The 10,768-nt window shown below is 35.9% G+C and overlaps 1 protein-coding gene across 2 annotated transcripts in view; it reads left to right on the forward strand.

Annotated features, from left to right (window-relative positions):
* The window catches only part of LOC131440642 (serine/threonine-protein kinase Warts), a 166,376-nt gene extending 157,361 nt beyond the window's left edge, over positions 1-9,015 (forward strand). For both annotated transcript variants that reach the window (XM_058612102.1, XM_058612103.1), the window contains one exon: positions 8,401-9,015. In XM_058612102.1, coding sequence (XP_058468085.1) covers positions 8,401-8,829 — 429 coding nt within the window. In that variant the 3' untranslated portion in view covers positions 8,830-9,015. The remainder of the gene's footprint in view (positions 1-8,400) is intronic.
* Positions 9,016-10,768: the final 1,753 nt, after the last annotated feature.

Consider the following 10,768-nt stretch of genomic DNA (forward strand, 5'->3'; position numbering starts at 1 on the left):
AAGTTATTGTGTTGTTTCTAGTTTCTCAGATATCGAATTTGCGTAGCATTTCCAATCAATATTTCGTGTGAGGTCATACAAAACATTGATTGTCTCCGATGGTCCTAGTCCGCAGGTGATTGAAATTACGATTGGTAGAAGATCGCTACCTGGGGATCAAGGATTAACTTCCACTTGCAATCCAACCGTAGCGATTTCGAGCAAAGGGATAAATCCAGCGCACTTGGTCTCGCTGGTGATGCAGAGATCTCTGTTATTTCTCCTGTATTCAAGATTGTCATATTGAAGTTGTCGCAAATATCATGGATCATAGGTTATCTATTATCGTCGTGAAGACAGCACCATCCCGTACCGTGTGAGTTAAAGTCTCCTAAAACCAACGTCGGTGCGGGAAGGAGCTCTATGATATCACTGAGCCACCGATGCCCAACCGAGGCTCTTGGGGGAATATAGATGGGAGCAATGCAAATGTCCTTGCCTTTGATTGTAACATGACATGCGACAACTTCAGTACCTGGTATTGATGGAAGGTTAATTCGATAGAAAGAATAGCACTTTTTTATCCCAAAAGTACTTTTCCGTAGGGATCATCTCGATCCAGGCGAATAATGTTAAAATCGTGGAAGTTTAAGGGTATTTCAGAAGTTAGTTAAGTTTCGCACAATGCAAATGCATCACATTTCAGATTATTCACTAGAATTTTGAAAGGATCTATTTTCGGGGTGATACTTCTACAATTCCACTGTAAAACAGTGATTGTATCCTTGACCTCGGGGGGTAACTTAGCCATCGAAGGATACGATCGCTGAAAGAAGGGGCCATTTTGCAGTCAACTGCTTCAAAAATGTTTTAACTGTAGGAATGAAAACCATTAATAGACTTTTAAGAGGTTCTGAAATATTGAAGACAGTCTTGATCCAGTCCACGATATCAGAGAATTTAACAAACCCAGTATTTGGTAAAAGGGTTTTCATACACAAACTGCCCCAAACAGAACAAAAACTGATATACGCTGTTTGAAAGGGTTTATATTGGAGATGATTTTCCCAAAATTTTAATCCTTTAACTGGAGTTAGGATGGTTCTTCTGATTTTCATTTTATTTAATTTTTTCAAAAACCTCTTTAGCAAAAAAATTGAACAAATCAGGAATATTTTAGGAATTATGGGAAACCTCTCTGATTTTTTTCAGAATTTTTTAATATGTATTTCATGTGAAAAAAAATGTTCAAAATTTTAGAATTCGTTTTAATCGCACTTACAATTTTGGTACCACTCTAGATTTTACATCAAAAATAAATCATTTATGAGTATATTACGCTGTATATTTTCAGATTTAAAAAAAATGTGAACGGGTATAATATCAGACTTTAAAAAAATAATTCATTCGGAAAAGCATGCGTCTCCATCAAATTGTCATCATCCGCATGGTATTTAGATCTAAAATCATATATCACATGCCCTTAGAACTAAATACCATGCGTTTCCATCTACAACTTGAGTTCAGGGCTAAGGAAGGAATTTTCATAAGGAAGGATCGGTGAGAGAAACATGAATCAGAACTAATGAATTGACAAATATTTAGGTTTTAATATACGGTTTAAAGTTTTTATTCATGAGTCATCTTACATTTACGACATTAATTCGGATTATCACTCGACCGCACTAATGCAGACAGAATTGAATATGGAATGACCTTGATAACGGAATAAATCAACTCAATACACGATTGGAGAATGGCGAATTTACGTCCGATCGATCCGATAGTTACGGCACGAATGAAACATTACTTGGCATCGTAAGCAGACTCCTAAATTCCCATACCGAAAGATCCCATACCGAAAAACTTCCACAATAATGTAATATACAGCATACCGTGCGAAAACTGTGATGCATGCTACATAGGAATGACAAGCAATAAACTTAAAACTAGAATTAGTGGACCCCAGACACATTATAATGCACTTGACAAATACAAACAACAAGGACTTAGCCAAGATCACCTATTTGACCTAAAAACACTAGAATTATAGATAGACACAATAAAACACACGCACTACCGTTAATTGAGGTTTGCCACATAATCAATAATTCCAACAGCATAAACAAACGCACAGATACAGAAGGATTAAACACAATCTACGCAGGAATCATACACACCTTAAAAACAAAAACATAAACCACCAACATACCAGACAGTGACAGCCGTCATATCAGCATTAGCGTACAAGACACACACAGTAACTGTCAAAAATAGTGCACGAAGAACAGAAAGCCACAAACCGAAAGAATAGCTCCGAATAGTACAGTAGATTGAAAGCTTATAAATAGATTTAGCGAGCCGCTTTTCACAGTTTTTCCGGTCTTCAAGCCTAGAGGACGCATCCCACCAGTAGCGACAGAGAGTGCACCTTCTGCATGGTTAAAACCTCACTGTTGTTGGGCCATAGATCAAGTTCAAGCTACTGTTGGGCCATAGATCAAGTTCAAAAATCAAATGGCTGTGATTTCAGAACCGCTTTTGAAAAACCTGTTGTAATCCACCTGGTGGTGTAATTATGCCTTTCTCATATCAATCATACTATCATATATAATATTCCTCAAAATATTTTTTTGTCGTGAAAAATTAGCCATATGGAAAAATGGGAAGAACTTAATCGTGAAAATCTCGACCTGTAATAATGGCAGCAACATAATTCTTTTACTATTTCATGAAAAATATGATCAGAAATTTAGTACAATATTTTGAACAGTGTGAGATAACCTCAAACAACTCAAAAATTAAGTTTTCTCATAATTTGAAAGCAACGCGGAAAACGCTTTACTTTCGCTTGAGTTTTTCGCGCAAGGACGGCGATTCTGAGGTAGTCAGGCACATATCTTCAACTGAGCGTAATAAAAGGGGTACCGTGGTCGAAAATCGATCATTCGTCATCTAACTCTCGATGTGGATAGACGAATAACCTACTAAGACTAATTTTGTTTTATCTTTTATTCGCAATTGCCTACCTACCCAAGCTATGGGTAAAACGCGCCATAGATCCGAGAAGGATCCAAAGGATGCTAAGCGCCTGAAGCCAACTGATGTACAGGTAAACGACCGTTTGCTGAGTAACAACCAATACGCTGATCTACCAGTTGATGTCGAAGAGGAACTGCAGAAGAAGGAAAAAATGTCGCTTTTCTACCTGAAGGGCTTCCCACCAACTCTAATCTCGGATTTCAACACGCTGATCAGCAAAGGACTACAGGCAACAATCCGTTTATGTACTGAAGGCTACAAAATAACTGTTCCGGCTTTGAATCACTACAAAGCAGTGGAATTGTACCTGAAGCAAACAAAAGCGGAATACTTCACACACGATATTGCCGCCAACAAACTTATGAATATTGTACTTCGAGGACTACCCGAAATGATGGAAGCCGAACTAAAGCAGGCACTGTCGGAGGCTGGACTAAAGCCTGTGATGGTGTTTAAAATTAAACGACATAACACGGACAAAAAGTATCGAGATCAACTGTACCTGGTTCATCTGGAGAAGGGCTCCATCACCATGAGTCAACTAAAAACGATAAAATCGTTCCATGGAGCGAGGAATGAAAAGTCGGTACGGGAAATGTGCGAATCACACAATACCAATGATTGCCTACTAGATGACATCGCTGTAAAATGTGTGAACTGTGATGGCGACCATCCATCTACTATAAAATCGTATACCAAACGTGTTGAGTTCACAAAAATTCGACCACAGGCGTCCCGTAAACAATCAACGCGCAAAAATGTTCCACAGAAGGATGGAATTTTCCCATGTATCACTCACATTTGACAGATATCTGATATTCAGGTCACATGTTGACAAAATCGTTCAAAAATGCAGCATACTCATTAGGTCTCTGTATCCGCTGATTTGTAGAACATCTAAACTGTGCCTGAAGAATCAGATGGCTGTATATAAACAAATCATCTACCCCGCAATTGAATACGCAGTCCCTGTTTGGCGGGGCTGTGAACGAAGACACAAACTTAGGCTTCAGCGCATTTAAAGTAAGATCCTAAAGATGATTCTAAATCTACCCCCTTGGACAAGGACTAGTGAAGTACATGATATACTGGATATACTAGAACAAAAATTCGAACAATACTGCACGAAAGGTGCTCAATCTCTGTAATACAAATAATTCAAAATTTGTACGTATTAGGTTAGGGATAGTTATAAGTAGGTAGATATTTTATTAAAGAATAAAAATAAATATTATGATTAACCATTAGCATGTAAAACAAGAATAACTAAAACACCTATTATTAATAACGAATCGTATGAACAACAAAGATGAAAGGCCAAAGGGTCAAAACACTTGTACTGTAAAATGTTGATGTAATACACAAAAATAAGATTAATAAATGGATATTTATGCAAAATGCGAGAACCGATCATTTCTTCTCGTTCGTTGGATAGAAGCAGACGTCGGGGCGAGAAGACGCATTCAAACAGCGGCATCCTCAGCGCACATTCTGTGTGGTTAAAAACATCAAACGCTCAGGTCGTAGTTCACATTTGACTTCCGGTCGTCAAGACGAGAAGACGCATTAAACCAGTTTCGCTTCATTTGTCACTGCGAGCGGATGTGTTACGATTTGTACGCAAAGCTAGTTTCATCTTAAACAAGAGCGATTGCATCATACAACAGAGCTGCTGGTCGTTTGCATTGGAGAGAAAGAAAACGAAAAACGAGAAGTGGACAACATTTTATATAAAATCAGCCGTTCTAATGGCTCTAAATGTTTTCGAAGGTAAAAATCATCAGTTTAGTCAAAATCAAAAATAATTTGGTTTGCTTCGTGCACTTTTCGATGTGCGAAAATCGTTCGAGCAAAATGTTCCGAACTGTTCTATATATCGTAGAGAATTCCGCAACTTAATCCTTCTAAAAGGTAGAAAGGAATCTTGTACAGCATCTTGATAGTTTCTTCCAATGAAATATGCAAATCCGAAATGAAATAATCGACGTCAAAATTCTATAAGTGGCCGTTGAAACCGCCCATTTGTGAAAAAGCTACAAACGAAATCTCGTAAAAAAGGGGAAGTTTCACAATTCACACAATCGATCAGCTATCAATTCGAATTCGAAAGTATAAAGAAATCGTATCAGTTTTATTCGTATTCACGACATCCAGTTATGTCTCTGACATTACACACCTGTACTTTTTTGCAACGATTCATTTTCAAATATTACACAAAGCCAGATGAAATCAGGCATCCCTGCAAGCAGCTGATCTGTGTTGACAAACGGGGGAACAAATTAGTAAAAAAACGTTTACATCACACAAGGGGTGTAACGAGAGTGAAAAGTTCCTGCAGATCAATATAGGTAGAACTAATGCCCCACACAAATTTATTTTTATAAGACCTCATAGTCTGTTAGTCTGTCTTGTATTAACGCCATTATTTTGTTATAAAGAACTATACTGGTTATTTCATAATACATTAACTAATCTGTACTTTAGTTTTGGTGCATCGTTTCAAATTCTACATACAATTTCATACAATTGATCAACTATTTTATATTCGGAAGTGTTAAGGAACATGTCAGTTGTTTTCGTATTCACGACATCCAGTTATGTCTCTGACATTACCCACCCGCCTTTTTTAAGTTTGTTTCTCATGTATAGCTCATATAGTAACTTACCTATTAGTAACATAAACAATGGAGTCAAGCTAACCGTTGAATTATTAATTTAGTGAAATTATAAGTTTTCTCTCCTTTCATCACATAATGTAATAGCTGCACAACAAGGGAAATATGTGAAGTAAGTTAAAACTGTCTATGAAGTAAACGGACGTACAATTATTGCACAAGAAGTTGTAAAATCACGAAATAAAAAACATAGTTATCAGAAAAAATGATTTATCCTTTCTTTTATAGAAAGGCTATACAATCACAGCTGAAATCGACTTTTAAAGCAAGGACCGGAAGGCTGAAAGTCATATACCATTCGATTCAGCTCGATGGACTGGGCAAATGTGTCTCTGTGTGTGTCAAATGCTGTCACTCACTTTTCTTAAAGGTGGCGAAATCGATTTTCAGAAAATTAGATTCTAATGAAAGGCCTTATGGTCCCATCAAAGTTATTGACTTTCATTTGGATCCTATTTCCGGTTCCGGAATTAAAAGGTTAATATGAAACTAATGTCGTTTTCGTTTTTAAATTGCACTACACTGGTGTAGCGAAAGCTGCACTGAAACCGTTCGTTTTTACCAATTGCACTACACCAGTGCTACACTTTTTCTTCCCCGATACCACTGGTGTAGCACTCATCAAAAGTTTGGTGTAGCTCCGTGCAATGGAATCGTTTATTGTAGTCAATGGTTACTGTTTATGTTTTCGTCATTTTTGTTCGTTTATTCATGCCTCAGTGTAGCACTGCACCGGTGTAGTGCAAATTAAAAACGAAAACGCCATAAAATGTGAGAATAATGCACCAAAACTATGAAAATAATTCCACTCACTTGTCTCGGATATGGCTAAGCCCCATTTTACACACCTAAATTTATATGAAAGGCCTTATGGCCCCATACAAAGTTCCTGAATTTCGTTCGTATTCCACATCCGCCTCCGGAATTACAGGGTAATATGCAATATAAATGTGAAAATAAGGCACCTAAACTGTGAAAATAATGTGACTCGCTTTTCTCGGAGATGGATAAGCCGATTTGAACATACATAGATACAAATGAAAGGTCTTATAATCCTATACAAAATTCCTGAATTTCATTTGGATCCGACTTCGGGTTCCGAAAAAATATGTTATATGCAAAAAAATGTGAAAATAATGCAACAAAACTATTGCCGTTTTTCATTGAAAAACACTGGTGGCGTGGATTGCTCTGATTTTGCACTTTCGAGTAGAAATGCAACACTCTGACGGTGTTTCATTGCGATTTCTGCTCGAAAGTGCAAAACCAGAGCAATCCACGCCACCAGTGTTTGTCAATGAAAAACGCCCTATGTGAAAATAATGTCATTATTTTTTCTCGGAGATTGCTTAGTCGATTGTCACAAACTTAGATTCAAATGAAAGGCCTTATGGTCATATACAATATTTTTTAATTTCGTTTCGATCCGACTTCCGGTTCCTGAATTACAGGGTGATATGCTTCAAAAATGTGAAAATAATGCACCGAAACTGTGAAAATAATGTCACTCACTTTTCTCATAAATTGCTGAGCCGATTTTCACAAACTTTGATTCAAATGAAGGCTTTAGGGTCGCATACAGTTTCTGAATTTTATTTGAATACGACTTCCGGTTCCGGAATTACAGAGTGATATGTAACAAGAATGTGAAAATAATGCACCGAAACGGTGAAATTTATGTCACATTTCTCGGAGTAGGCTGATTCGTTTTTCGCAGCCTTAAATTCAAATAGGCTTTATGGTCCCATACAAATTTCCTGAATTTCTATTGGATCCAACTTCCGGATCCGAAATTACAGGATGATATGTACCAAATATAACAATGTAACTCACTTTTCTCGGAGATCTCTGACCCGATTTTTACTAACTTGGATTCGAATCAATTGTTTGAAGATGCCATAAGAATAATTCGTTTTTCATTCGGATCCGATTTCGGTACATTTCTTTCTAAAATTCAAACTGTCATAGAGATTCGCGAAAAATTTTTTAGGCCATACTAGTTTATGGTTGAATGATGCGAATGCCAATATGCCAATATTTTGTTTTCGGTTTCAGAAGTACCGGCAATAGTAATCAAATGTTATGAAATGGAGCTCACTTCACTTTCTCACACATGATTGAATAGATTTTCACTACCTAAAATTCAAATGTAGTATATATAGCAGTATTATGCAATAGAAATCTTCAAAACTCATTTCCAAACTTTTATAAATTGTTGTGTTTCGAGGAATTTGTACTGTAATATAGATTAGAAAAGGAATAATATGAGAAAGGCAGCATCGCACCTCTAGGTGGATTAAAAGAGGTTTTTAATTAATATTATGTGACACGGTTCTAGATTTCATTTGCTTAAAAGGAGTCAGCTTAACTTTGTCATGTTCACATATTTCTCCCAAAAACTGCAGACATTTCTTGACAAAATATCCACAAATTCGCAGAATCGGTCGAGTGGTTCAAAAGATATAAATTTATCAAAAACGTGTTTTTTTAAAGAAATTCGAAAAATATAGGAAACTACGAAAACTTTAAATTAAAAAAAAAATTATAACTCAAAAACAAAAAAAACACATCGCAAATTTTTGAATATGCTATGTAGAACTGTTTAAGCTTTTAGGGAAAAATGGCATAGTACCATATATTATATAATCTTCCAAATAATCAATTCGGACTTCCAACTCTAATATTATTTTATATCATCTTTCAGGTAATCAACTGGCGGAAGACTTTGAAAATTCCAAAAGAAGCTCAACTATCAACGGAATCACAAGATATAATTCTTCGACTATGTACCAATGAAGATGAACGCATAGGCAGAAACGTAGAGGAAATCAAGTCTCACACATTTTTTCGAAGCATCGACTTTACAAAGGATTTACGCAACCAGACTGCGCCTTATGAACCAAAAATTAAGTATCCTACTGACACTTCTAACTTCGACCCTATTGATCCTGTGAAGTTGCATGAATCATCATGTGAAGAGGATGGTCACAGTTTTGACGAACTTTTAGATAGCAACAAACCGTTTCATCATGGATTCTTTGAGTTTACTTTTCGGAGGTTTTTCGACGATGAAGGCGATCACAAAATTTCTCTTGATGCTAATGACAGTCAGACTGAGGCCATATATGTATGAGGAAAGCAGCTATTAATGTGGCCAACATTACTAGCATTAGAATTTACTGCATGGTTGGATTATAACGTTATTCAACTCATGAAATCATCAATTCAATGCCTTTCATCCCTTATAGTTTTGTGATATTGACACCCGAACGAAAGGAAATAATAAAATAATATATAAAGATGTGTTATAGTGGTTGTATGTAGACTATGTTCCATTTTTTCAATATAGCTAACCTTTGCGCTCTTTTAATCTTGCAATACGTACCCTCTTCTCCCCAGTTCTTTTCCATCCAACATTTACCTGGTCGTTAATTATCTTAAGTAGATAAAATACCCTTCCTTCTCATAAGAAGATTCGTGTAAATATCTCTCTGTTCAAATAGAATATATGATGTTTAATTGTCCCACAGAAAACAGATATACAGGCTCGCATATAAACTGTGTGTAAAATTTGCTCAAGCACGTGGTGATTACTTGCAGATGTCACCACGATCGACACTACAATTTAGGTGCAGTCACAGAAAACAGATAAACAGGCTCGCATATGAACTGTGTGTAAAATTTGCTCAAGCACATGGTGATTACTTGCAGATGTCAGATGTCACCACGATCGACATGACTATTAAGGTGCAGTATTCGCATCAAGATACATTTTTTTGGGTGCTACATTTACTTCACGAAAATTTTTTGTTTTGCTGTTGTTTAGAATGTCTAGTTTATTTGTTTTATTTCGTTTGATTCACGTGTTTTTCAAACGACATCGAAATTTACTCTTAGGAAAATCGCCTGAGAAGTGTTCAAATGGTTGCAGTTGGAATATTTTTATAACATGTAGAAGAATTTTGTTATCGTTCTGGAACGTAGTAGAACGTTGAACGGCGAATAGTCGAGTAGGTGGCAGTTGTGTTTTTAACGTACACTCAAAAAATAAATCACTTGAGTTTCATGGGATTATTCACGTGAATGCATTGTTTGACTTATTTTTGCTACTAAGTCATTCCTATATATATAATAAATGGGATTCCGGTGCAAGTTACATGATTTGCCCATAATTTTTATGTGATGAAACACATACTGGGAAGTTAAGTGAATTTCCTGTATGAAAAAAAAATCGAAAAATCAAAATCAAGCTGACATTCTGCTTGCTGAATTGGATTGTTAGAAGATTTTAAACGAAAGTAGAACATTTGAATATATATGTAATGTTTACAATTTACGTTTCCATTTTTAGTAAAAGAACATTAGCTAATTTAAACTCCTAATGTTTTCTACAGGATATTTACTGGACAATTCAGAGCACTTTCAGGAAATAAATAAATAGAAAAAAAGCAGAAGATGACATGGACGAGGATTACCATCAATCAAACATCGAGCTCAGCAAATCGACCAAGGCTAAGAAAAATTTTATGATTATCAAAAGGATGCCAATTCAGTCGTTATTAGGAATGGTAAGGCCAACCAGAAGTATCGACCTTAGTTTATGGGAGCCCGTCTAAGTAAATAAACTACCAATGCATAGCTCTTTCTATTCATATTGGTTTGAAAGGTTTACTATTAATGTGTCATTTTCATGTGAATATTATGTGAATTTTCTATGTTCAAAATAGATATTCGCCTCATGTAATCATTACATGAGAATCAGTTGAAAATTACATGAAAGAACGTAACCTCTACCTTACAAGTAATATATTATTTACGTGTTGAATAAGATGCATGATATATGAATAGTCCGGTTCATTCTATCTACCTACGTAATATACGTGAAAAGTTCTGTGGATGAGAATCATATATGTTTTCATGTAGAAGTAACGTGAATTATTTTCTGAGTGTATAGCAAATAAATTTCCATAGAATTTTGAAAAATTTTGTTCGAGCCTGTATATCTGTGCATAGACTATTCTATCTTGAGTTTATCTTTGATAGTATCGCATATTTGGTGCGGTTTGCGCATC

This window comes from Malaya genurostris, chromosome 1, assembly GCF_030247185.1.
Source record: "Malaya genurostris strain Urasoe2022 chromosome 1, Malgen_1.1, whole genome shotgun sequence".
Taxonomy (NCBI): domain Eukaryota; kingdom Metazoa; phylum Arthropoda; class Insecta; order Diptera; family Culicidae; genus Malaya; species Malaya genurostris.